The sequence below is a fragment of the Salvia hispanica genome, chromosome 4, assembly GCF_023119035.1.
Source record: "Salvia hispanica cultivar TCC Black 2014 chromosome 4, UniMelb_Shisp_WGS_1.0, whole genome shotgun sequence".
Taxonomy (NCBI): Eukaryota; Viridiplantae; Streptophyta; class Magnoliopsida; order Lamiales; family Lamiaceae; genus Salvia; species Salvia hispanica.
Window position 1 is genome coordinate 2,625,794 of NC_062968.1, and position 25,836 is coordinate 2,651,629.

General features: G+C 35.3%; 2 protein-coding genes, 1 long non-coding RNA gene, 4 other non-coding genes and 2 pseudogenes across 11 annotated transcripts; 7 read left to right on the forward strand and 2 right to left on the reverse strand.

Moving 5' to 3' along the window:
* The first annotated feature begins 2,448 nt into the window (after nucleotides 1–2,448).
* LOC125185820 lies at nucleotides 2,449–2,558 on the forward strand (annotated as a pseudogene).
* Nucleotides 2,559–3,120: 562 nt separating this feature from the next.
* On the forward strand, nucleotides 3,121–3,316 carry LOC125185830. The gene has a single exon (XR_007170319.1). It is a non-coding gene; the product is annotated as a U2 spliceosomal RNA (small nuclear RNA).
* A 343-nt stretch (nucleotides 3,317–3,659) lies between these two features.
* Nucleotides 3,660–3,870, forward strand: LOC125185819. Its single transcript, XR_007170312.1, has one exon. It is a non-coding gene; the product is annotated as a small nucleolar RNA U3 (small nucleolar RNA).
* Nucleotides 3,871–5,737: 1,867 nt separating this feature from the next.
* Nucleotides 5,738–5,933, forward strand: LOC125185836. The gene has a single exon (XR_007170325.1). It is a non-coding gene; the product is annotated as a U2 spliceosomal RNA (small nuclear RNA).
* A 1,459-nt stretch (nucleotides 5,934–7,392) lies between these two features.
* On the forward strand, nucleotides 7,393–7,596 carry LOC125185817 (annotated as a pseudogene).
* LOC125219269 lies at nucleotides 7,460–9,213 on the forward strand. Its single transcript, XR_007176101.1, has 2 exons — nucleotides 7,460–7,578; nucleotides 8,756–9,213. It is a non-coding gene; the product is annotated as an uncharacterized LOC125219269 (long non-coding RNA).
* Nucleotides 8,470–8,665, forward strand: LOC125185827. The gene has a single exon (XR_007170316.1). It is a non-coding gene; the product is annotated as a U2 spliceosomal RNA (small nuclear RNA).
* Nucleotides 9,214–9,446: 233 nt separating the features above from the next.
* LOC125223764 (pre-mRNA-splicing factor ATP-dependent RNA helicase DEAH10) lies at nucleotides 9,447–15,355 on the reverse strand. 3 transcript variants are annotated; one of them, XM_048127053.1, is made up of 13 exons: nucleotides 15,277–15,346; nucleotides 14,985–15,099; nucleotides 14,869–14,915; nucleotides 14,634–14,714; nucleotides 13,698–13,914; nucleotides 13,082–13,499; nucleotides 12,275–12,478; nucleotides 11,799–11,959; nucleotides 11,067–11,252; nucleotides 10,696–10,927; nucleotides 10,384–10,583; nucleotides 10,117–10,251; nucleotides 9,447–10,024 (listed from the first exon to the last, which is right to left on the reverse strand). In XM_048127053.1, the coding sequence occupies exons 2-13, from the start codon at nucleotides 15,065–15,067 to the stop codon at nucleotides 9,841–9,843; spliced, it is 2,148 nt and encodes a 715-aa protein (XP_047983010.1). In that variant the 5' UTR covers nucleotides 15,068–15,099; nucleotides 15,277–15,346; the 3' UTR covers nucleotides 9,447–9,840. The 3 variants fall into 3 exon arrangements, 2 of the variants coding, with proteins under 2 accessions (XP_047983010.1, XP_047983011.1); XR_007176772.1 differs by having other exon boundaries at nucleotides 9,940–10,024; nucleotides 10,380–10,583; nucleotides 14,985–15,355; XM_048127054.1 differs by lacking the exons at nucleotides 14,869–14,915; nucleotides 14,985–15,099; nucleotides 15,277–15,346 and having other exon boundaries at nucleotides 13,698–13,903; nucleotides 14,634–14,701.
* Nucleotides 15,356–15,982: 627 nt separating this feature from the next.
* Nucleotides 15,983–20,403, reverse strand: LOC125223765 (WEB family protein At5g55860). 3 transcript variants are annotated; one of them, XM_048127056.1, is made up of 5 exons: nucleotides 20,211–20,403; nucleotides 20,010–20,126; nucleotides 19,817–19,879; nucleotides 18,415–18,609; nucleotides 15,983–17,976 (listed from the first exon to the last, which is right to left on the reverse strand). In XM_048127056.1, exons 4-5 carry the CDS (start codon nucleotides 18,583–18,585, stop codon nucleotides 16,183–16,185), a joined length of 1,965 nt encoding a protein of 654 aa, XP_047983013.1. In that variant the 5' UTR covers nucleotides 18,586–18,609; nucleotides 19,817–19,879; nucleotides 20,010–20,126; nucleotides 20,211–20,403; the 3' UTR covers nucleotides 15,983–16,182. The 3 variants fall into 3 exon arrangements, with proteins under 3 accessions (XP_047983013.1, XP_047983015.1, XP_047983012.1); XM_048127058.1 differs by adding an exon at nucleotides 18,968–19,103 and having other exon boundaries at nucleotides 20,010–20,403; XM_048127055.1 differs by having other exon boundaries at nucleotides 20,010–20,403.
* Nucleotides 20,404–25,836: the final 5,433 nt, after the last annotated feature.

Below are 25,836 nucleotides of genomic sequence, written 5' to 3' on the forward strand. Positions count from 1 at the left end.
ATAATTTGTGGGAATGATTTGGTATTTATAGAAGTGATTTGGGGCTTAAAAAAAATTTTAAAAAAATTAAAAATTTGTAAAAAACGGCTATAAACGGCTAGTATAATTTTTGAAATTTTTTTTATATATATTTTTTATTTTTTTTTTGAATTTTTTCTGATTTAAAAAAAAAAAAAAAAAATCAATTTTAACGGATATAAACGACGCCCACTCGCGGGACGGCGAGTGGGCGTCACGCACGGCCCGGAGCTCGCCACGTCGCCCAAGCGCGTGGCGTCTCGTCTCGCCGGGAGCCCCTTCACTAAGAGACGTGGGACGAGATAGAGACGGGATGGGGACGGGATGCATCCCACAGCGGCGTCTCTTATCCGTCTCGTCTCTCCGAGACGAGATAGAGACGGTTTTGTGAACCGCTGTGGATGCTACATAGGGGTGCAGATTTAGTTATCGGGTTTCGGATATACCCGATCCCAACCCAATACCCGGCAGGTTTTGGGTACTCAAAACCCGAAATTATGAGTTCGGATATAGGTTTGGGTAGTTAATATAAGGAATTTTCAGTTTTAGGGTACCCAAAAACCGTATTAAGGTACTAGACTAATACTCAATTAATTATGTATTTGTGATAAATATTTTTATTTAGTATAGAGCCTACAATCCATAGGGTAAATTTATTTAATCACATTTAGATTTATGAATGCTTTTAGTATAATGCAATCCGATTTACGGTTAGTTTGACATTTTATTGTTCTATTATCTAGACTTTAACACTTCTTTACATTTGAGTTGTGTTTTATTCATGTACTACATTATTTATGTTCTTACTTGTTATTTTTTCAATATATAGCTATGATTTCTCCATTTTATTTACATGTTTATTTAAAATCTTAAAAAATATATTTTAATCTCTTTTGAGTTTTAATTCTTGTAAAAAAATTTTACTCCATATTTTAAAATTAAACAGTGTCTATTTGTCTAATGTTTATTATAGTATATATATATGGTAATAGAATTATAATCTAGAGAAAGCTAAAGCATTAAAACGTAAGTTTAGACTTTATTTCAATAAATAGTAATATCGGTGTTATTTTTAATAATTTCTATTCTCATCACAATATAATTTATATAAATAGAAAATTTTTAAATATAATAATTTCGGGTTTATGGGTACTCGATTAGTTGGGTTCGGATACCTGCATCGGGTATTAGGGTACCCGAATTCAGATGCGGGTCGGATCAGAGCGTCTCCGGTGGCGCCCCTCCCACTAGGACTTCCCACACAAAATTCATGCCACGTCATCACTAGGACTTCCCATTTCACTAGGACTTCCCATTATACTAGGACTTCCCGCAATAAAATTAATAAATTCACAATTAAAATTAAAATTTACGGAATTAAAATTTCGACACGAGCCGTATTTATAGAGTTTTTTTTTTAAAAATTAAAAAATAAAAAATTAATTTTCGGTCGGACGTCCGACCTCGACGTCCTACCCACGCCACAGTGGCGGACACGTCAGGTAGGACGTGGGGCGGACGGGCGAGCCCATCCGACAGGCGTTGGGGACGGGCGTGGGCGCCCTTCTTCTTCACTACGGCGGACGTCCGATCGGACGTCGGCGACGTCCGCCATTGGAGACGCTCTGAGTGATATTTTTTGAGATTTCAGGTTCATAGCTAAATTTCCAGGTTTGGGTACCCGAATTTGCGGGCCTAATAATGCACTTGTAAGTTGTGACACAAGACTACACTAATTGTACGAATACTCATAAATTAGAGTTTAGTACTAGTACTAAACTATAATACTTAAATCAAATGGGTTACTCAACTTACTTCAAAGAGTATTAATCTTTATCATTGAATAGATTAAACGTTCACTCAATTTTTATAATTTTTTGTTCCAAATAGCAATTAATATGTCGCATAGTACTCCATAAATTATTTACTTGACATTTATTTAGACCACTTATGTGTAAAAAAATTGGAATCGAACAAAACAAAGAAAGAAAGAAATAAGATTGTGAGGTTTTTTGTTGTTTAATGATTTTGTTAAATGCTTAATTTCGTCCCCTATAATGATTTTAAGTTTGAAAGCATAACAAGAAGCAAAACAGAAGTACAATAATTTATTAATAAAACAAAAAAATTGCCCAATAATATGATAAAATAAAATATTTTTATCTGAAATGAAGCAAATGATGTAAGCTCCCGTGTTCAATCTAGTCTCCCCTTTCCACTCCTCTCCGACTTTACCTTTAGCAGGTTAATCCTCACTTAAAAACTACATTCCCTTAGTTAACGCAATTAAAAATGTGAGCATCGCTATCCCACATCGAAGTTTAACTGGATAATCGAATTCTAGCACAAAACCTTGATTATTAGTGTCCCACATCGAATTCCTATTGAATAAATGACAGGTACATAAATTGATGGCTTCATGAAGCAAGCACGACCTTACTTGAACAGGATCTGTTCTATAGGCTCGTACCTCTGTATCCTTGATTTCTAAGGAGACAGGAAACCACGTCTGGTGGATGTTGAGTTGGTTCTTACACATTATTATGGCTTCTCCGGTTTTGAAGTATTCAGGACTTGAGGCTTCCTAGTGGCTGCCTGGCTAAAGCGTGGTTAAATAGTGTGATAACCTCTATATCTTTTTGGCCCTATGCTTTTTGAGTCATGTTCTGAATGTAACTAAGATACCAAATATTGAAGAATACAGTGTGAGGGCAGACAAGCTGGTTTCTGTGCAAAAGAAGATGGACATGGAGGCTGGATATCCATCCATTGTAGCAGTTAAGGTACCAAGAAGAGCAATTTTGGGGGTTGTTGGAATTAATTTGTGATGCACCAATGCAGGAAATGAAAGAACCAGATGTTCTAAGGTATATATACGCTTCTTGTGCTTGTTTTCTCTTGTAGATGCATGTATGTATTTTAGTTGGTTCTTACACACTATGGCTGCTACAATTTTGAAGTATTCATGACACTGAAGTTTCCAAGTGAAGGTACATATATCACCTATCCTTCTTGAAATTGTATTCCCACATTGAATGTGCTATAGAGGAAGGAAGAGCAGACCATGTAATATAAATTCATGGGCCAGTGTATGGAAAACTCATACCTTTCTCGGCCTTTTGGCTAAGATCAAGTGTAGTATCTGTTCTTATCAGTTTAATATCTGATATGTGAGTCATCGACTCACACGATATTAAATTTATTTTTTGAGGGGGAAGACCCATCAAAGTAGCTTGCTACTTGGGTTTTCATGTGTCGCCTTTGCGTTGCACTATTGCATTGGCCAGGCACACCCCACCAATTTTAGTTTCAATATTTGTTTTAAGGAATTTATTGGGGCATATTGTAGCAAATTTTATGGCATCAGGAATTTATTGGGCTCGTGTATCAAATTTTGACAGACTAATGTTTCATATTCAGACCCCCTACTTCCGTTTATGATTCCCGGGTCTAACCATTCTTAATACAACCTAAATCCTTCCAAAATATTTTGCACTAGACTGTGATCATTAGTGCCCCACTCTGAATTCTTAAAGAATAGATTACAGAAACTTATTGATGGTTTCATAAAGCTTCTACGACCTTAATTTCTATAGACTTGTATCTCTGTATCTTGAAGTCCTTGTCTATGACCCTGTATCTTAAATTTACCTGAACAGGATCTGTTCTATAGGCTAGTACCTCTGTATCCTTGATTTCTAATTAGGAGACAGGAAATATTTATAAGGAGACAGGAAACCATGTCTTGGCTGCCTGGCTAGAGCGTGATTAACAGCGCGGGGTCAGGTATCTTGATCGTTCTTGGCTCGACTCTGGTACAGTCAGGATGGCCAGGCAGCTGTCTGACAGACCTTTAAACCTCTTGTTTTTATTTAACTTATGTATATTAGTTCTGTATCCACGATTGATCTCTTGTAATTTTGGTGATATAATTTTTAGCACAAATCGGTCCCACATCGAATTAGAAGTTAATAAGGTCAGCATCTATCTGTGAGGTGAGATGGATATTTTGTCCAGTATCATCAGATGTATTTATAAGGCTAAATTACAGAATCCTTTTGTTTTCACTTATCTGTTGTCATTGTTTGTTAGTTAATGGTGATATCTTTTTATCTATTTTCCACATTGTGGCACCGTCAATCGGTTCAGTGGAGAAAGTTCTCCAGTCATATATACTCCGTCAGGGTGATGAGCAGGTTTGTATACTCGATACTTTTGTGGAGGAGAAGAAATCAATCTATACAGGAAATGTTGTAGTATTTTATTTACACTGCTGTTATTTCTATTTACTTGTGGAAATCGCATATGATAAAAGGTTGATATTCAGATTGAAACTGGTGTTTGGTTTACAGACAAAAAATGAATGCCTCAACTTGTATTGGCATATATACTTGAGGAAAACAACGAGCTTTAATACCTCCTTCAGTCGGCATCTGATGAGTGTAGGCTAGAGATGATGATTTGAAGTTGTTAATACAACCATATCAAGTTTTAGTTCTGAGATTCTATTCATAATTCTGGCCATCCAAATATATCAGATACTTTCACTTGGGAAATTAAGATGCATTTTTTTTCTTAGTTATGTTTTTTATTGCTGCTTTTGGAGTCATAAGCTAAATGTAATGAAGAGAAGCTGGTTATACGCTTGATTCTTGAAGAACAGTACCCAATCAACCTGAAAAGTTGGCGATGTAGTCACGACTTTCACTTATCTGTTAGATTCATTGTTACATAGTTTTGTGATGAGAAGGAAACACTATTATAGGAGATGTTGCATTTTTTTCACACTGTTAGCTTCCTTTTATTTTGATTTGATCCTGTTATTTTTATTTTGAGTGGAATGGAAGTTGGAGGTTGCTTGATTCAGATTAGAAATGCCTTGGTGGGATATACTGGAAAGCGACGAGCTTTAATTCCTCCTTCAGTGGGATATACTAGCAAAGCTTTACAACCGATTCCTGAAGAGGTCCTTTTGTAAAAAAATCTATGATTCATCAATGTGTGTGTGTGTGTTTCCTTGATGTAAATGTAGCAGGATCATCATGTAATATTTCCTTGTTATTTTGTCGCAGTTTGGTCCTAGTCGAAGCCTTGTGTCTCATGCGAAGGAGCCTTTAATTTTCGAGGTGCAGCTCTTGAATCTTCTTTGATTAATCTTTCTCAGATCAAACTCATACATGCATTGGATGCTCTCTTCATTCATATTCCCTTTTCTGGATTTACTCTTTCCCATCTCTTATTTCCTGTCATGTAGGCATATGTGAGTTTGTGTATCTGCAAATTGTGGCACTTTAATATTTATATCTGAAAACATATGTAGTGTATATGATATTAAATCCCAATCATTGTTTTATCTATGTTTATTTATAAAAGAGTTGTGGCATTTGATAAGCATGAGAGTTATGTATATTGAAAGTAGATAAGGTCTTTTCATCTATTGATAATTATGTTCATGAAAATAATATGAGATACTTAATTCACTTAAGCGTTCGATTGTCATGACTAATAATCATGAGACTATCCATCTAGGATTAAGTTGTGGGATTATTTTAGTTAGAGGGGGGAGGCTATGACTAATTATCATGAGACTATCCATTTATGACTCGGCAAATCTGATTTTGAAGAATCGTAATTGAAATTATATCCCACATCGAAAATGTACAAGGAAGGAATAGCAGACCATGTACAATAAATTCATGGGCCAGTCTATGGAAAACTCATACCTTTCTCGGCCTTTTGGCTAAGATCAAGTGTAGTATCTGTTCTTATCAGTTTAATATCTGATATGTGGACCATTGGTTCACGCGATATTAAATTTATTTTTTGAGGGGGAAGACCCATCAAAGTAGCTTGCTACTTGGGTTTTCATGCGTCGCCTTTGTGTTGCACTATTGCATTGGCCAGGCGCACCCCACCAATTTTAGTTTCAATATTCTATGTCAAGTTTAAGGTCCCAGTTTTGAAGTATCTTGGACACTGAAGCTTTCTAGTGGGGTAATAATACAAGCTTTCTAGTGGGGTAATAATACAACTAACACTTGTGTTTTAGCAAAGAATAAGTGCTTTGACATATCTATTGAATAACCTTAATGCATTCATAAAAGTAGATTGTCTAACAACTACTACTTGATGTACAAAATGTCTCCTAATACCTGTAAATTGTAATTTTGGTGATACACATTTTAGCACAAAACTATTTTGGTTTTTCCTTTTGAAGGAGGTGGTTTTGAGTGAAATAGAAGTTGGAGGTTGGTTGATATTCAGATTATAAATTGGTTTTTATGCCTCAATTGTATTGGCATATATATCTCAGGAAAACGACGAGCTTTAATACCTTCTTCAGTCGGATATACTAGCGAAGCTCTACAACCGATTCCTGAAGAGGTCTTTTTTTTCCAAAAAATAACTACTATGATTCATCAAGATGTGTGTGTTTCTTCGATGTTAATGCAGGTCATCGTTTAACCTTTCCTTGCTATTTTGATGCAGTTTGGTCCTCGTCGAAGCCTTCTGTCTCATGCCAAGGAGCCCTATTCAAGGTGCAGCTCTTGAAGCTTGTTTGATTAATCTTTTCTAACATCAAACTCATACATAGATTTCATTCATATTACTTTTCTTGATTTACTCTTTCCCTTCACGTATAAGCTATAGCCATACATGAGTATCTGTATCTGCAAATTGTGGCCATTTAATATGGAAATATTTGTATCTGCAAACATATGATATTATAAGTATGTCAATTTACATCTCTATAATTAACATATCTTTTTTCCGGATGAATCTTTGCCCATATGGCAATAGAGAATGTAAAAATTTCAAAAAAAGGATTAATCTAATAACCCATGGGAAGTTATCAAAAGAGAAATCAACCAAAGACTTGTAGTAACTAATTTATTTTCTTTTGTTTTTAACACTTACGTAAAGATTAATTTTGATTGTCTTATTATGTACTATAATTCAAGATAATGTTCACCCTAGTTACTATTAAAAGTAACACAACATTTAGTCAAATTTATAAATTTCTCACTATTTCTAAATTTCTAATACACTGTAATTACCATTAACTTTAAATTTTGGAATTTGGGCTAACCCATTTAGCCATTTGGGCTTGAAAACTAGAGATATTAAATTTCTAACACATAAGTAATTAAGTGGTATTTCAGTTTGAGACTAATATACACAATAAAATTTTGAAACAAAAATTAGAATTCACTCAATTTCGGACAAGTCTTGTTGGGCCCGGGTAGAGAGAGATATATGAAATGTGTTATGTGGTTGTAGGTAGCTTTCCACTTCAATAATATTTCTAATCCCACATCGAATTCTTAAAGATTAAACAACAAGTATATAAAGTGATGGCTTGGTGAAGCTGTCACGACCTTACTTGAACAGGATCTGTTCTATAGGCTCGTACCTCTGTATCCTTGATTTCCACATCACGGTGGATGAACCGTGGCTGCCCGGCTAGAGCGTGATTAACAGCGTCCCAGGTCAGGTTTCTGGCTCGTGGTGCAGTAGATGATCGTTCTTGGCTTGACTCCGGTCCAGTTAGGATGATTGGTCAGCTGTCTGACAGACTCAAATCTTTTTTGTTTTTGATTTATTGATGCAGCAGCTAATAAGTATGATAGTTATGTGAGGTATGATATTTGCTTGCTAACAGTTGTGAGTTTGTGTGGAAAAGAAGTTTGGGGGTTGTTGGAGTTGATATATGTTCCTTGAAAATGTTTGTGCTGCACCGATGCAGGATATGAAACAACCTTGTGCTTGTTGTTCTTCTTGTAGATGAATATATGTATTTAAGATGGGCTAAGAGCACTCCCAATGGGTCGGCGTTAAATCCGGCGAAAAATCGCCGATTATCGCCGCTGTGGGCGCGATTCGGCGATAAATCGGCGATAATGTTTTTTTTTTTTTTAAATCTTTGTTTTTTAAATCTTTGTTTTTATGGTTTTTATTTGTAGTTTTTTTTAAATCTTTATTTTTTATGATTTTTATTTGTAGTTTTTTTTAAATCTTTGTTTTTTATGGTTTTTATTTGTAGTTTTTTTTTTCTCGTTGTATTATATTTTCCAATGATTAATACAACGATGAATTGTTCATTATAAATCTATTTATTAAACACATTTGTAGGGAAAATTAAACAATATTAAAAATGATGATGTAAAAATGAAATGTTGAGTTAGGGAGAAATAAGGGAGAAATAAGGGAGAAACCATTGGAGCAGTTGGCTAAAAGTTGGCTAAAAATTGGGGATAAATTTTGGTGCTGATGTGGCGCTGATGTGGCAGGAGTTAGGGAGAAATAAGGGAGTTTTTAGGGAGAGCATTGTGAGTGCTCTAATCTGATTTTGTGGTATCTTTATTGAAATTTTATTCCCACATCGAATGTATAAAGAAAGGTTGAGCAGACCATGTGGTATAAACTCATGGGTCAGTCTATGGAACACTCATACCTTTCTCGGCCTTTTGGCTAAGATCAAGTGTAGTATCTGTTCTTATCAGTTTAATATCTGATATGTGGACCATCGGTTCACACGATATTAAATTTATTTTTTGAGGGGGAAGACCCATCAAAGTAGCTTGCTACTTGGGTTTTCATGCGTCGCCTTTGTGTTGCACTATTGCATTGGCCTGGCGCACCCCATCATTTTTAGTTTAAATGCTTGATTCTTGAAATTTTTGGGTATATTTTCTTTATGATATATAAAAACGTATTCCTACTGAACAAATGACAGGTACATAAACTGGTGGCTTCGTGAAGCATTCATGATCGCTCGTAGATCAAGGAGACAGGTAACCACATCTGGCCGATGAACCATGGCTGCCTTGCTATAGCGTGATTTAACAGCTCCTCAGGTTGGGTTTCCAGCTTGTTGTGCAGTAGATGATCGTCCAAGGCAGCTCTGACAAACAAACACAATCTTTTTGTTTTTCATCATTTGTGATTTCTGTATTTAATTCAGGTTTTCATCATTTCATTATCATTGTATAAGAGCTGTGACATTTGATGAGCACATGGTCAAATCTTCTAAAATAGTATTTGGCATTAGATTTAAGTGTTTGCCCCAGCTACTGAATATCCTTGAAAATACTGTTCTTCTTTGAAGGATATGTATGCCATGTATTTGACTCGAGGGTTATCGACACCAAAATACATTAAAGGAATCAAAATGTGAACTAAATTTTTCTATCATGGGGTGTTAGTTATAGATTTGGGATTTCGTTTTCAATCGATTTGATGCTCATTTTATCAATGTTTGATTTTATTGTACACATTAATTCAGTCAAACAACCCAAATATGGGAGCTATGATTAGTTATATTTGTGTGAATCAATTGATTATGTAGTGATCAAGCATCCAATTTCCGATTACAGTCATGTTTAGCTTTATCGAATCAAAATAAGCTAACACATTGATACAACATAAACAGAAAGAGCAACCTTCGAATTTCAATTATTATAAGAGAACAAACAATGGCCCTAGTTGTGGTTAAACGTACAAAGATATTTACCCAATGTCATATCAAAAACATGTTCTTACAACAAATAGTCGAGGTTTTTTGCATCTGGGCAGGGTGAATTCAGCCGCCGGTAACCAGCTAGAGAACACCAAGACATATATATGCTTACTGGTGATGGTTGACATGATTCAACTTTAGCTGCAACTATTGTGTTTGCGTTGAGTTACTGAGTAAAGGGGCGGCCTTCGCCTCCCATTTATGCTGTGTGATGTTGTGCTTCTAAGAATTCCCTTCATTTCAACGTGCCAGTAGTGTGCAGAGACCGGGTGCTGCCGCACCAGAGAGTTTCACTGGGAGAACTATTCTGGTAAGGCATAGACTTGAGGAGCCAGCTCGGGTAACCACAAGTAGTCTATGGTAGAAACATTCCGGACATAGTTCTGATTAGTCCGGACTAATTCATTGAAGATTATGCATTCAGGCTTCATCCGGAATAATACAGACGAAGGATGAATCTGCACTGCCAGACCACAAGACAAAGCCCTGCCATTTTCATGAAATCAAACTCACACTTAGAGAACCATGAGAGATAAAGACTTAGAGAGGGAGAGAGAGCAATCAACTCGAACAAATACCTGTAAGTACCGTCAGGCTGCTTCAAAGCTGCATTTAGGAAAAACGAAGCAGCTAGGCATCTGCGCATTTGAAGAGTGTCATCCCCACATGAAGTGACAGAAAAACCCATTTGCTCCACATTCCTTCGTATTTGACTACAAATATAACAGAAAATCAAGTCTGAGATATGCATCTAGAGAAATTTTAAATTAGGTCCATTTTCTGTAGAAATGCATCTAGAGAAAATCAAAACTAGGTTAGTAAAAGATCAAGTTAGCTTAACTGACATATGAATATCACGGGCGTGTTTTAAAGAGCGGCTGTTGATGAAGTTCTGCTTGCACCATTTTCTGAGTTTCTTTTCAGCCTTGTCAGGACTGCCTACCAGCTTGCTCTTCTCCAAAAACTCATCAGAAGCACGATATATCTTTAGTAACGTCAAATGATCGCCCTCTAAACTTGAAAAGCTTCTCAAGGCAGTTCGTGACTGCATCAGAAAACAAGGTTTGGTTATCTGTTCTTGCTACTTTTCCATCAGGTGACTACATTGTCATCTTGAAAGAACACCTATAAGAACAGAAATGACGCAGGAGCTATACCTCTTCCAACTTTTCACGGGGAGCATAATATATGGATTCGACTGAGAGCAATGCAACAATTATTAACATTTCTTCCAAGCAGTTAAATTGATTGGCAACAACAAGAGCCTTAGAATAAATAGGATCCAGTGGAAGCCTGGCCATTTGATGACCAACTGGATCAGACAATTTACTTCCTTCCGCAAGAGCACCTAACAAGATTAACAGCTCCATTGACTTGACGATGGCCATCCTGCATCAGTAAACACAGTAGAACGTAAATTGATAAAGCTGCTTGAGGGAAACAATAAGAAAGACATAATAGCACACCCCGCATCGACAGTTTCAAAGCTTCATAAGAGAGGGGGTTGTTGGGGGCTTGCTGTAATCACCTGTCTGGTTCTTCAATGAAGTCGAAACCAAGAATATCATCAACACCTAGAGCTTTAAGCTGCAAAATTACATTTGCAAGGTTGCATCTTTTAATTTCAGGTGTTGTAGAAGCTTTCAGTTTGTAAAATTCATTCTCCGGATAAAGGCGGTAGCATTTTCCAGGTCCTTCTCGGCCAGCACGACCACTGCAGTCAAAATGTAATATTTTCTCACTTAGTGTAGATATCTTAAACAAGAACTGCCCCAGTGCCTTTATCTAGAAAATGGGAAGACAAACCGACAATGCCCTTTTCCCAATGTTTGCTACTTTTCTTAAACTCAACAAAAAAAAAATGAACACCTTGGACACTTCAAAGTAAAGTAACGTATTACAGTGTTCGTGTAGCCAACAGGCTCAGGTTTAGAAAGGATTGACCGTGTATTAGCCAGTATAGTTGAGCTCCCGCATACAATTCCAAGGATCTATTTTAGACGAGCATGCAGGTTACGAAATCATCAGAGATTTTTAATCAACATAAGACCATATCTTAATATATAACTGGCCCACCCTTCAAAATTTGACTCAAAGATACACTGTATAGAAAAGTCAGCAGTGGAAATGAGAAAAAGGAAACATTATAACCCATCATGACAGCTCAAGAAAAGAAGAAGAGAAACATGACTAATGTGAATTTTATTGAGTTAAATTTGTTCCAGTGGAGATAGAGTTGAGAGCAATTCAATCACATTACCTCCGCTGAAGTGCTTGAGCTTTTGAGGTTTTAACAATGATCAATGGCTCAATCCCAGTAGAAGCATCATATGTGCGTACTTTGACCATTCCGGGGTCAATGACATACCTGATGCCAGGTATCGTTACTGATGTCTCAGCAATATTAGTAGCTAATATTACCTGAAAATCACACAGAAACAAACAATTTACAGTCAGATATTTCGACCTCACTAGCTCCCTGTGTTGGAGAATGAATTATTGCAGAGTTGAAATGCTATTCATGACAAACTAGCAGGCAGCTATTAGGGAAGAACTGAAGCACTTCAGAAAAAAAAAGAACATCTGAGCTATTTTATTTTCACTAAATTGGTTATCGGTTCTAAAGGATTATCCAAGGAGAATATATCACTTAAATTTAGATTACAATATCCACATAGGCTGATGCATCTGCTGTCCAGTCAATGAAACTCATTTAGAGAAGGAAATAGGAACAACCTTGCGGTAACCATTAGGTGGAGGCATGAAAACTTTCATTTGTTTCTCTGACGGAAGAGATGCAAATATCGGAATAACCAGAAGCTTGCATTTGCTCTCAGGCAACTTTGGAAGGCGCTCCTGGATGAGCCTTTCAATAGATTCAATCTCCTCTTGTCCAGTCAAGAACACAAGTATATCACCTGGTCCTTCCTCTAGATGTATCTGGAAGGTCAAAGTGAAGTGAGTTACAGTCTACAGACACATCAGCTAGGACCAACCAGTAAGACCACACCAAAATAAGTGGAGCCTCTCAAAGTTCATTATTTATTCATTCAAAGTTGATTCAGACAGCATAGCATGAGATAGGACCTTAAAAGCTAGGATAAAATACAAACAAAATATGTTCTTACTGGAAAGAAAGGAAGTATATATCCTCAAATATGAGAAAAGGAAGTAGCAGCAGGATTATGTTTAGCAGGCAGATGCACTGCAATGCAATTTTTTATATGAATTTCAATATTTCACAACTTGCACTGTTTTTTTAAAAAAAAACACACAAAACTAATTATAATACTCCATGGATGTAAGAAAGATGGTTAAGCTTTAATATTCAGGCTTCTGTGCGGGCCTTCCTTTCCAAAACTTCATGGTTCCAGATTAAAGGAACTGCTGAATAACAATGTACCAGCAACTTTAGAATTTACAAGCTTGTCTTAGACATGGGATTAGAAAGGTGCCAGCCAAAAAGGTTATAAGTGATTCATGCAATCAATAAAAAAGAAGAAATCTAATTTTTTTTTAAATATGAAGAAATGCTGCATTGACCTGAAAAATAGTAATCAATGTTGCATCTACGTAATCAGTCTCTGGTTGATGAGTGTACAGTACATCAACAGGATATTGTCGGCCTTGGACATGCACAGCCCTAGCACCACCAAAATAATCGGAAAAGATTTTTGCATCCAGACTGGCAGACATAATAATTAACTTCAATGGGGATAAATTTTTGCCTTGATTAGGCTTCAGAATGCTGGTGGATTCAACCACGTTCTCTTTTTCCAACTTTATGCCATTCTCAGCTTCTATAGGTTGATTATGAACGGTCTTACTAACACCCTGTGACCTTGTTTTTTGAACGGTCTTCAATAGACCAAGTAATACATCAGTGTGAACTGTTCTCTCATGAGCCTCATCCACAACAATAACTGAATATTTAGAGAGATATGGATCCAGTAATGCTTCCCTGTAGATGTCATTAAAACAAAACCAGTTAGTTTGCTGAGGGATGTACATCCAGTAATTTGTAGCTCCAAGCATGAATCAAATGTCATTGTGGAGAGCAGAGGCACGTGATTTCACATGTACGAAAAAACAAATCTGTGATTTTGTATGGAAAAATGTGTAATGTGTGGCAAACAGGAAACATGGATGTTTCTTTTACCTGAGTAACAAGCCATCTGTCATGTATTTTATCCTTGTTGAAGCAGAAGTGGTATCATCAAATCTAATGGCATATCCAACCTTTTGTCCTAATGTTACTCCACATTCCTCAGCAACCCTTTTAGCAACTGTAACAGCAGCAACGCGTCTGGGTTGAGTTACCCCAATTACTCCACCATTGCGGCAAAACCCTCCATTAAATAGATACTGCGGTAACTCTGCCAAAATTAAGGTTGATAAGTAAAGTTGTGCAGATGAGAGCATGATAGAGTAAACTGAAACAAGTCAAGATACAGGAAGTCCTATAGATCATGATTCTAAGCACAAGAAGGGCATAATGTCACTGCAGGAAAAAAATGTACTATATTGAAAAGGATCATCTCTTTAGGTTGCTCAACAGTCAACACCATACATGAAGTGACGAAACAATCTTTTACTGGAAAGGTCATAGTTAACACAAGCAAAAGAAAACCAGCACAGAGTCTTTTAGTTGAAAGCTAAATAAAGACCATATGTTTCACACAAACAATCAGCAACATCTAGCATTTTGGACAAACTAAAGGAATGATGCATGCAAAATTGCAAATCCACAAATGGTAGTAGCCAATACAAATCGTTCCATGCTAAATCAAACATAAATCCATAAAGGAGAGACTACAAGGCCAGCTAATGACATACTCATTTCACCAAATTTTGGGCATTGGTACTAATGGAGTAAATTATTTGTCAAAAGTTTCTTAGTCGGAAACAAATATCAACTCTCTTGTTCCTTTAGTAAAATTCAACGGATAGCTCCATCTAGGTCTATCTAGCATCGACACACACTAGCAACCCTAATACTCCTTATTACTTACACAAAAAGAGTAATTTTGGATGCAAGATCAAGCAAATGTGCAATCTACAATTATGCTTCACAACTGAAAAAATAGAAACTTACGTGTTGTCTTCCCACTGCCAGTTTCCCCAACAATAATTAGAACATCGTTATTCCGAACCTCCTCCACTAGCCTCTTTTCGACTGCGCAATACCAAAAATTAGAAGCAAATTCCTTTATTATAGGAAAAGAACAGAATTGTGAAACCAACGAAATATCAAACATAAGCTAATGAGAAATTTGCGCCAAGGCACTCTACAACAAACGAGTCGCCATAACTACAAAATAAACACTTACCCGCAGCAATCGGCAGAGCTTTCCTGTGCTTCTCGATTTGTTGCCTCCTGAAATAATTAACTTGTAAGCAAACAAAATTGTGGAAACTATTCGTATGGTGCAGAATGTAAGAGAACCTGGCCATAAAGTCCGGTTTAGAGCCATTGGGATGATTGATTGTGGCAGTGTGATCAGCGTTGTTGGAGGCCATTGACGGCATGGCTTTCAAAACTCTTTCTGTGTTTTCTGCTACTGCTTTGTATGGAACAGTGATATTCAATTAAATGGTATTCGAGTTTGAGGTCGTTGACACCAAGCTCGAACTTGATAAGAAAAGGCTCACAACTCACAATTGTGAGCCGGCAAAAACGCAAATTGGTCTAAATATTCGCGAAATAGGAACTTCCAGAAATCGAATTACAATCAAACCTAATGAGAAAAGGTATGTAAATTGGGGTTGAAGGAGGCGGCGCGTTGTAGAGCCGTAGTTCGAGTGTGCTGTGAGAAGGAGATGAAAATTGGGGTCTTTTATATAAAGGGAGAATTGAGAATTTTTTTTAAACGAATGTAATTTATTATTCAAATTTTAAATTTGTGAAAATACAAAGTTCAATAAAAAAGTTGATATAAAATTAAAACGTTGCACTTGGACATTTATTTATAATAATAAAATTTAACGATAAATTGGTGAGAAATTGCTAAAATTTGATTTATGAATATTCATCCACCAAAAGAGATACTCCCTCCGTCCCGCTTTAGCAGTCCAATTGACTTTTCTGCCCTCTTTTTGTAAAAATGATAAAAAATAGTTAAAGTGGAGAAATGGTAAAGTAAGAGAGACAATAATGTAGATAAAATTCTTCTCTTAATTTACTATTTCTCCTCTTTAATTATTTTTTATTATTTTTATAAAAAAAAAAGGCAGAAAAGTTAATGGAACTGGTAAAGTGAGACGGAAGAAGAACATAGTTCTCACATTCTCCCACAATATGAAAAGCCCTATTTTAACCTCTATTTATAATGAAAAGAATTAAAAAAAAATTGGCAATACTTGATTAAATTTCGATTGTTGGTTTGATTTTATTCATATTGGCTTGTTGTCTTGCAGAGAGCGGTCTCACGAAGATGCATGCACTAAACAAAAACCCCAGTTATTATACAATATTTATGACCAGCAGCCATTTACATTCTCAGTACACCAAAAAAAAGCACAATTTAACAAATAAAACCAAATTACCAGAACAGTCACCTAATCTTGTCCAGCATTCAAAACATTAGCCTCAAATTTACAAGGCATATAGCACATTATTCTGCACAAGAAACTCACAGTAGCACTCACCAAACCGGTCTCTCACCAGGCAAGAACGAAGGCGACCCGCCCTCGACCTTGTTTTTCTTTTTCTGGAAAACATATGAAAGGCTAGGCATCAGTGCCTTCTTTGATACAGACGTCTTTGCCTTCTCCAGCCTCTTCGTTTCCCTTGCTTTTTCTTTCACTTGAGCCCTCGGCTTTTGGATTTGGTAGTTACTGGGAGATGATTCCAAGGACTTCTCTGTCTCTGCAAGAATTCGTGCTGCTGCTTCTTCAGCCTTCTTCTGCTCCCGTTCCCTCCATCTTCTGAGCTCCCCTTCAACTGCCTTCCTCGCTGCCTCAGCCATCTCTGCCTTCTTCAGCGCCTCTTGTGTTGCAGCTTTCATGTCTTCTATCTCTTTCCGGGTCGCCTCCAATCTCTGCAGGGCCTCGTGCTCACTGGCCTGCACGGCTTCCACCTGAGCCATGGCAGCTGCAACTTTCATATCCGACAGTTTTTCAGATTCCTCAACCTTCCGGCTCAGCGACTCAAACTCGTCTCTCGACAAAGTGATCTGGGCGCCAGGCTCGGACGTGGAGGCACGCGCAGCATCTGTTTTCTCGGAAAGCATCTTAATCTGATCAAGGGCTTTGACCTCAGCTGCCTTTGCTTCCTCAGCTTCTTTCATCGCAATCTCTAGCTTATTTTCTGCTTCTTCCAGTTCAATTCTTGCGGCTTCTGCTTCTTTGCTGAGCTCTTCAGCCTTTTGTTTCATCTCTTGAGCTTCGATCTTAGCAGCCTCATTCTCTGTAGTTAGCTGATGAATCGAAGCAACCAGTTCATCAGATGCACCTCTGATTTTGGCTTCTTCAGCAAGTCCTTCTTCAAGCTCAGACTTGGCTTTCCGGAGCTGGACGTGTAGATTACCTGCCAAAGATTCCGTTTCTGCTTCCTGCTCCTTTAATTCAGCATGAACCTTTTTAATGTTTTCCAGCTCAACCTTAAGAGTCTCAACTAAGCTTCTTAGTGAGCTCTCCTCTTCTGCTACTTTATTTAACGATTCCTTCGCACCAATCAACTCCACAGTAACAGCCTTGACAGAACCAAGATCAGACACCCTTGTATTCTCCATCTCCTTCCGTAGAGATTCAATCTCAGACAAGGTTCCATTCAACTCGGACTCCAGATTTCTTGCGACTTCGGGATCTACATCTTTTTTCAAAGCAGCCAGTCTCTTCACTGAATCTTCAATTCTATCTTTATATAATTGCTTCTGTTTCTCCTTATCAGCACAGATTTTTGTTTCGTCTTCCTTTGCTTGCATGTGAGCCAACTTTACTTGCTGAATCGACTCATGCACACTAGCGATTTCCGCAGACAGTTCACCAACTCTCTCCATGTTTGCTTTGGCAGCAGTATCAGCTACAGCAGCTTGCTTTGCCGCTCTCTCCTTTTCTTCTAAAGACGCATCATATTCCTGACGAATTTTCCTTAATTCCTGTTTAGCAGCATTAAGTTCAGCAACAGCATTCAAATACTGCGCTTTGTCAGTTTCAACATCACCGTTTGAATGTCCATTTACTCCTTCCAAAACATTGTTGTTGGCTTCAGCAAGTTGGTTTGCCTGACGCTTAGCCGCTTCTGTAGATTTAATTGCTGAATCTTTGGATTCATTAATGACTCTTAGCCTCTGGCTCAAATCCTCAACAGTCTGTTTGGCCTTTTCAAGCTCTGAAAGAGCATCAACTTTAGTAGCCTCGGCATTTTTCAACTGTTCCTTCAACTTATTTAACTCCTTTTGGGCCAGGTGGAGCTGCGTCTCTTTTACAAAAACTCGCTGCAAGAAGAAACACCAGCAAAGGAAGAGGCAGCATCAGTAGTATGCCACATAAAATGGCGAGTGCACACGTCAATACTTCTGCTAATTAAATAACCTAGCCTCCCAACCAAATATATTATCATGACTTCAAGGAAGTTGCCTTTCGTAATTATTTGTGACGTATTGAAACGGTCCCTGTGACAATATGATCTCACATTGCATATATAACAAAGAAATTTCTGAAGTCCTTTGGCACATATGAACAAGAACGAAGACTATTATATCTCCAGATACTGCTAAGAATGCCAAAACAAGAAACCATTTAATAACAATTAAAATCATATTCATCTTGAACTAAACTAGTAATAGCAAAACCAAGCACACAAAGAAGAAACACCAACACAAAGTAACGATTGAGAGTAACAAAGAAGAGATCAGAAATTAGGATAAACATACTTCTGCAGATTGTGCCTTTGGCTTCCTGATGGCAGGCCTTTCGCCTGAAAAAGCACCTTCACCGAATAAGTTGACAGCATCTTTGACGGATTGAAATGGTGCACTGGTGTCTATTTCTCCGACCTCAGCTTTATTTGATCCTTTGCTCTTCTGATAATCTTTCGCCACCATAATGCCTCAATTTTATTTTTAAGTCTGAAGGGCAAAAGAAAGAAAATAATGAGAATCAAAATGACAATGGAACACAATAATGCAGAAATAGAATATATTTTTTCCAAGTAAAAGAGTATGTCAAGAGAAGGTTGCTTCCAGCAAAATACATCAGTGCTTAATGCCAGATTCTTAACATGAGTTAGTCCTATTGCGAATCAAGAAATAGACCTACATGAGGAAGGATCATAATAGGGTTTCAATCCTATTTGAACCAGCTAAAAAGATGAATATATTACATAAGAGAGATGTAAGAGATTCACTACAAGATGTAAAAAAAGAGCTAGATACCAAAAATATCATCTGAAAGTAGTAGTGCAATAAGCACCAAGTTCTAAGTCACCTGTTTTGTAGACAGAAACCATGGGTCCAAGTCGATAATATAGAGACTGCAATACAGAAACCATGGGTCCAAAAGGCTCTACGGTTTCTTAATGGACGCCTTTTTTCCTTAATCAAATCCAAAGCTAGACCACAATCTATTCCATCAAGAGTCATATAATCATGAATCCTCAAGATGGAACCGGTATAAGAAGCAAGCAATTCTATGAAAGATATGTTCTTTTTACAGAAAGGCTATAGGTACAGATAGATTAGGAGAATGCAATTGACTACATATCATAAGGGGTATTCTTGACATTATCAGGAGAATTTCAGCTAAGAGGAAATGAACACATCAGTGTGAGCGAGAGAAATATCATACTATACATACAATCTGTTTAACATGAGACGACATACATTATGTTTTACGAGAGTTCATCAATAACAGAGCACAACAATTTGTAAACAAAAAATTGTCATTAAATCCATAAACTACAAAATTAACAACATAAAATTATTACTACTTGTTCCAGATCTTAACTAGAATTACTTCAAAACTCCAGATGTGCAAGACAACTGACCCCTTTACGACTTCACTAAATTTTAATCGAAGACGAGTTCTATACAACAGGTCAATTCAACAGATTGACGTCCAGAAATTTTCATATGCATAAAAAAACCAAAATAAAAATTCAGATGAAAATCTTCGCATACTACTCGTTAAGATTTTCCGATTATAACAGCCGGGTTGATTTAATTTATAAAACTAGCTTTTGCCATCGAAGAGGGGTTAAGTCTTATGAAAGTCTAGATGATAAAACATTTTCAAGAACGTCAAAATCAAACGAGCAAGAGTCCATTTCAATATTACCTGAATTTAATTGCTTCTGTAACCGAATCCAATCCTCTCAATTTTTCAGAGACTTGCTTCAACCTGCCATAAAATCACCCTTTTCACACTCAAAAACACTATACATGATAAGGTAAAAGGCAGAACACAATAAACAGGAAACAGAGCAAAAAAAAAGGGGTAAAAAAGTACAAAAAGGTCAATGATAACTCACCAAAAACCCTAATCATATGAGAGAAGGAACAAGCTGACAAAAATCCCCAGAAATCATCAAACCACTCAAAATCCCAAAAAGGGCAGTGGAAAATCTTGATGAAACTAAATAGCAATTCTGAAAAAGTCAAACCCTTTTTTCAGAATCTGCAAACCGGAAACAAAGCACCACCAAGAAAATTAAAAAAAAAAAAAAAAAAACCCAAGAAGTGCAACGCAAGAAAATCAGGCCGCCGAATTTTTCGGTGACAAAGAAGACCAAGACTCTGTTTTTCGTTGAAAGGTAAAAGTGACTGTTTATAAAACAAGGAAGCTGGGGACTTTAAAGAATGGATTTTTGTGAGAGAGAGATTTTGAAAAATTCTTGGGTTGTTTTTGTGGGGATTTTGAAAATGAGTGAGTGGGGTTAGCAAATGAGGGGAGTACCAGGTCAGCAAAGCGGAAAAAGGTGAAAACAACAAAATGGATGGAGATGGATTCTTGTTTTGCGTTCTTCCTTTTTCTCTATTTATTTGAATCTCTTCTCCTTTACGATAGGGGTTTATAACGTGATGTGTTTAGCAATTTGCATTGATTTCGTCATAATAAAAGAAAATTAATTAAGGTAGGAGTGATATAAAATAAAACTAGAGATTTATATTACAATTGACGTTAAAAATAGCTTTAACGTCGAAAAAATCACAGTATAGAGAAAACGATAGTAGCTATGTCATCACTCTTCATTGATCACCAAATTATATCATACTAACAATAAATATTAATAACTATATTTTTGATGATTTGAAATCTCATAATATTTGATAATTTGAAAATGTGCAATTATTTAATATTCAAAAAATTGAAAACATTATTTATTTATTAGTAAAATACTAGTAAAGAATTGCAAAGTGAACCAAATTTGCTAAAGTGGTGTCGGTGAGATAGGGTAGGATGGATTAGAAGTTTAGAACTGTGCAAAGTGAGGTAGGAAAAAATTCTGAGTGGAAAATGATTAAATGAGAGAAAAGGCATGATAGTAAATATATGAAGAAGAATTGAAACACTGTATATTTTTGAAATAGACAATATAATTTCAAATTTTCAAAATCCAATTTTACATTGTGCAAATATTTGTTTTATAAAAAATAGGAAACCCATTTATTTATCAAAATAAACAAAATTTTTAAACGAACAATTTTCACAAAAGTGGAGAATTTGCACTCAAGAACCTTTTAAATAGGTTAGCCATAGGCTAGCCTATATTTCTTCTCCTATCATATCATCTTCCTCCTGCCATATTATCGGGACAAACAACTGGACAATCAATAGGCTAGCCACACCATCAGCACTATTAAAAAAACAACTAAATTTACAGAATTAAACACAAAATACATAATTAAATTTACGACACATATACGGAAAAATTCATTAATTTCATTTTTAAAAAAGTACATTAATTAAAAAAAAGTTACATAATTAAAAAAAAAAACGGGCTTCCACACACGAGCCCCCGCCTTACTCTACTCCTCACTAATTTATTAAAAAATACATTAAAAAATGCAATAAAAATGCAATAATTTTATATAAATTAAAAAAAGGTGCATCCTAAAAAAATTACATAATTAAAAAAAATCATAAAAAATACATTAAAAATGCAATAAATAAAAAAAATTCATAAAATAATACATTAAAAAAATACATTAAAAAAAATGCAACTGGCTAGCCGAAATTGAGCCTACTATGGCGGCTAGCGCATCGGCCGACGGATCGGCTAGCGCCCGCGAATCGGCTAGAGCTTGCCGATCGGCTAGCCTAAATTGCCGCAGTGGATGCTAGCGGACCAGCGATCGGCTAGCGTCCGCGATCGGCTAGCCTATCCGCTAGCCTCCATTGTGGATGCTCTAATGCCAAAATCAATGAAATGACCAACTATGCGAGATCCTGATTACATGGTAAATAAACCCACTACTAATGAGTTACTAACAATGCAAAACATAAAAATTCTGACAGCCCTCACCAGTCCAGAAAATACAATGCATTTATTGAATCATATTTTCCCCCAAACAACTAGCATTATTTAATTAAATTAAGTTATTTCTAGTGAAACATAACTACCGAACACGCCATTAGTATTGCGCGTCTAATACTTTTTGGAACGGGTTAAGTATGTAATTGGCCACTTTTAAAAATGACTCGAGAATTACAAATTGGATCACAATCAGTGAATATTTGGCAGTTCAAAAGGTCTCCGGATACATTATTCTGTTCATATTCAAATTTAATCAGGTCACCTAAATTGGGTATTTTATTTATAAATTCTTTTATCTAATCACTTTGACAAAGGTAATAAAATAAAAAGATCATCCTAAGCTGTTAAATTTGGTGAATAAATAGACGTTTATCCAATTACTACTATTTCGTTTGAACATGAATTTATTGCAACCAATCAATCTTTGTCGGAGACTTGCTGCCTTGGTAATTTTAAGTCAATCCCAAACTTTTAAAATTGTTTGAATAAGGTTAAATAATTTTCCTCCACCGTATAAATCGTTTGAAGTTAATTAGCATTAATTTGTAGGAAAAGGGTGATAGAGAATATAGGCAAATAATTTATAGCTGATTCAAATGAAAATTGCTGACCAATTATTAATAGTAGGTCTTAATGGTTGGACCCCACACAATAAATAGCATGTTTAGCTAACCATATTATCAACAATTTAAACCCAATTCATGTATTTATTGGGAGAGATCTTTTGAATTGTGCAAGCAATGATAGTCTTTGATTAAATTATTTTCAACAGAAAAATAATCGTAAATCGTGTTTATAATCATTTTACATTATAGACATACCATATAATTAGTGCTTGAATAGATTATTTTTTGGCGAATTAATATGGCCAATTATAAATTTATAATTCATGGTACAGTGCAAGTTATATTAATCTCCTTGTCTATTAGTACTAAATTCTGTTGCAGCAACATAATTATCCTTTTACATATTTTTTTATTTGGTAATTTCATAAAAAAATCAGTATAGGATTGAAGAATTTGAAAAAAAAAATAAGAAAAACTAAATTATGTAAAACACGACCTAGGAAATGATGGAGGATTGATGTGCCCACAATTACTGTTATTCCTATACAAATAGAGAACTTTTGAATTGTGCGCATTAATAGTCTTTGTATAATTGATTTTCAACAGAAAAATAATCGTAAATTGTGTTTATAATCATTTTACATTTTTTCTATGGTCATATCATAGGCGTTGCATATATAATAAAATGCAATCATCACATAATAAAATAATGTATTTTTCTTTTATTTTTCTTTTTTCTTTTTCTTTTTAAATTGTTGTGTGTGCATAAATAGCAAAGCCCCTCTGCACATCAGGGGATTCTTGCCCGTACAAATGATTCTTTAATGAATTAATATGGCCAATTAAATTCATGGAAGAACGCAAGTTATAATCTCCTTGTAAAATTAATTTTCTAATGGAACAACAGAATTATCTTTTTATATAATTTTTTATTTGATAATTTCATAAAAAATCAATATAAGATGGAAGAAGATTTTGAAAAATAAAAACAAGAATGAGCAAAAATATGTAAACTTGAGAAATGATGGAGGAATGATGTGCCACAATTACTGTTATTCCTATACAAAATAGGATTTCCATATGAAAAATATAATTATTTATTTGGCTAACAAATTAATTGGAAAAAAGTTTACTGTTCAAGACAACTGCATATTTATGTTTGGTTTTATTGTCAAATAAGAGGATATAAATATGCATTTCTATAAAATATCTACTTCCATAAAAAATCGATGATTAATTTATAATATCTAGTTGGAACTTTTTATCAGTATAATTGGATTGGTTATACGATGCAATGTTATGGCATTAGTATATTTGTAAAAAACACTGAATTTTGGGATTGGTTTACCGGAATGCATTTGATAGATTAGCATATTAGGAAAACTGGATTAGGTTCAATTCAGTTGCAACTAATATTAATAAAATTTATTCTTGATTAAAATAAATTTAAGACGAATAAGATTGATGATGTCATATCAATGTAGTCGTGATCAATGATATAGTAGCACATAATTTCTGATATTGCACTTCCGTACCAAAAAAAAAGTTGGTACATTTTTTTTGAGTTATCTCTTAAAATTAGTAATTTAATTTTATTTTTGGTAATAATTTTTTTTCTAATAAGATGAACCTAGAGATGTTGATTAACATGATACTCGTGGATTGGCTTGCATTGCACGACAATTTATAAGATTAGGGTTAAAATTTATTAACACATAACAAAAATTACAATCCAAATAACAACTTGATAAGGTAGGCTCGAAATCAACCCGTGCAAGCAAGCACTATAGATACGATTGACCTAATTTGAGCGAGAGAACTCTCATTATTTAATTTTTATTTTTTATTACTTTTTCAAAATTTTAAAAGTTAGTTATAAGTGTATTTTTTTCAAATGCACATGCAGATATATTTTAATTAATTATTTTAAAAATTATAAGTACTTATTATTTTATTTTTATCTTGCTTTTACACTAGTCATACAAATAATTATCAATAGAACCATAATAGTTAAAAAGATAAAAAAATTTGAGTCTGATTGTCCCGATAGGTTAGCTTGAAACCTAAAAGTTGGGTTAGGATATGTTAAAACTCTCTATATTTTATCCCACATCGACTTGGTAACGATCCTAGCTCACCTATATAAGTGTGGATAACCCTCCCCCTTATGATGCCTTTTAAGGGGTGAGTGGCTCATTTCTAATATGGTATCAGAGCGGGCCCAAGTCGATGATGGATTTATTTCTTTATCTCTTCTCTTGCCTACCCACGTGATGGAAGTCCGATGTGTCATTCTGGTCCACACGTGAGGGGGCGTGTTAAAACTCTCTATATCTTGTCCCACATCGACTTGGTAACGATTCTGTTACCCCAATTTTTCGAACAGGTTGGCCCAATTGACACATGCCTAGATGAGCCTTATTAACCATTAAAAATTATTCAATCTTTTTTAATTTTAATTTCTTTTATTTACTAATGCGACAAAGTCTATGATGTTTCTAATTTTTCTATTTTTGTAAGACTGATGAAGAAGTAAGTAGTATACTGTATTACTTGTGGGCCAAATGAACATTTTGAACTCAATCGCGATCACAATAATACTCAAAAGTTTAAGTAAAACTCAAGAATATGGAGAACCACACTCTATAACACGTTGATTAAAGCCTGATAAATAAAGATTAGAAATAACAAAAAACTGGTAATGAAAGACAGAGTAATGACATTATTTATGGTAAGTAGTAGAGATTTGGCCGTAATCAAATTAACCTTTTAATTTTTTGAGAAAGGGTGTTTAAAATGATTTGGCCGTAATTTGATATTTCTCTCCTAACTTGAAATTTGGCCGCAATATCTTAAACTTATGTAATTAGTAAATTTCACGTGACGTGAAATTCCGGCGAAAATTGAAATAACATTTTAAACTCAATCAACATATACAAAACAATGTGATTTACACCCATTATAAGAGACATTATATCTTATATTGATTAGTTTGCCCACTTACATACCCAACATATCACGTTAAATTTAATTTAAGAAAAATTGAACTCGAGGAGAATCTATTATAAAGCCTAAGTTCATAATATTAGCAATCAAATATAAATTCATGAAAAATACCAAATTTTGACTAAATTTTATAATTTGAAAAACTTTTACCCATTAATAAAATTTAACACTTTTGGTATTAACTTGAGAATTGTATTTTGATGTCATCTTTGTCATTTTATTGATATTAAGGTATCATCTTTTTTCAC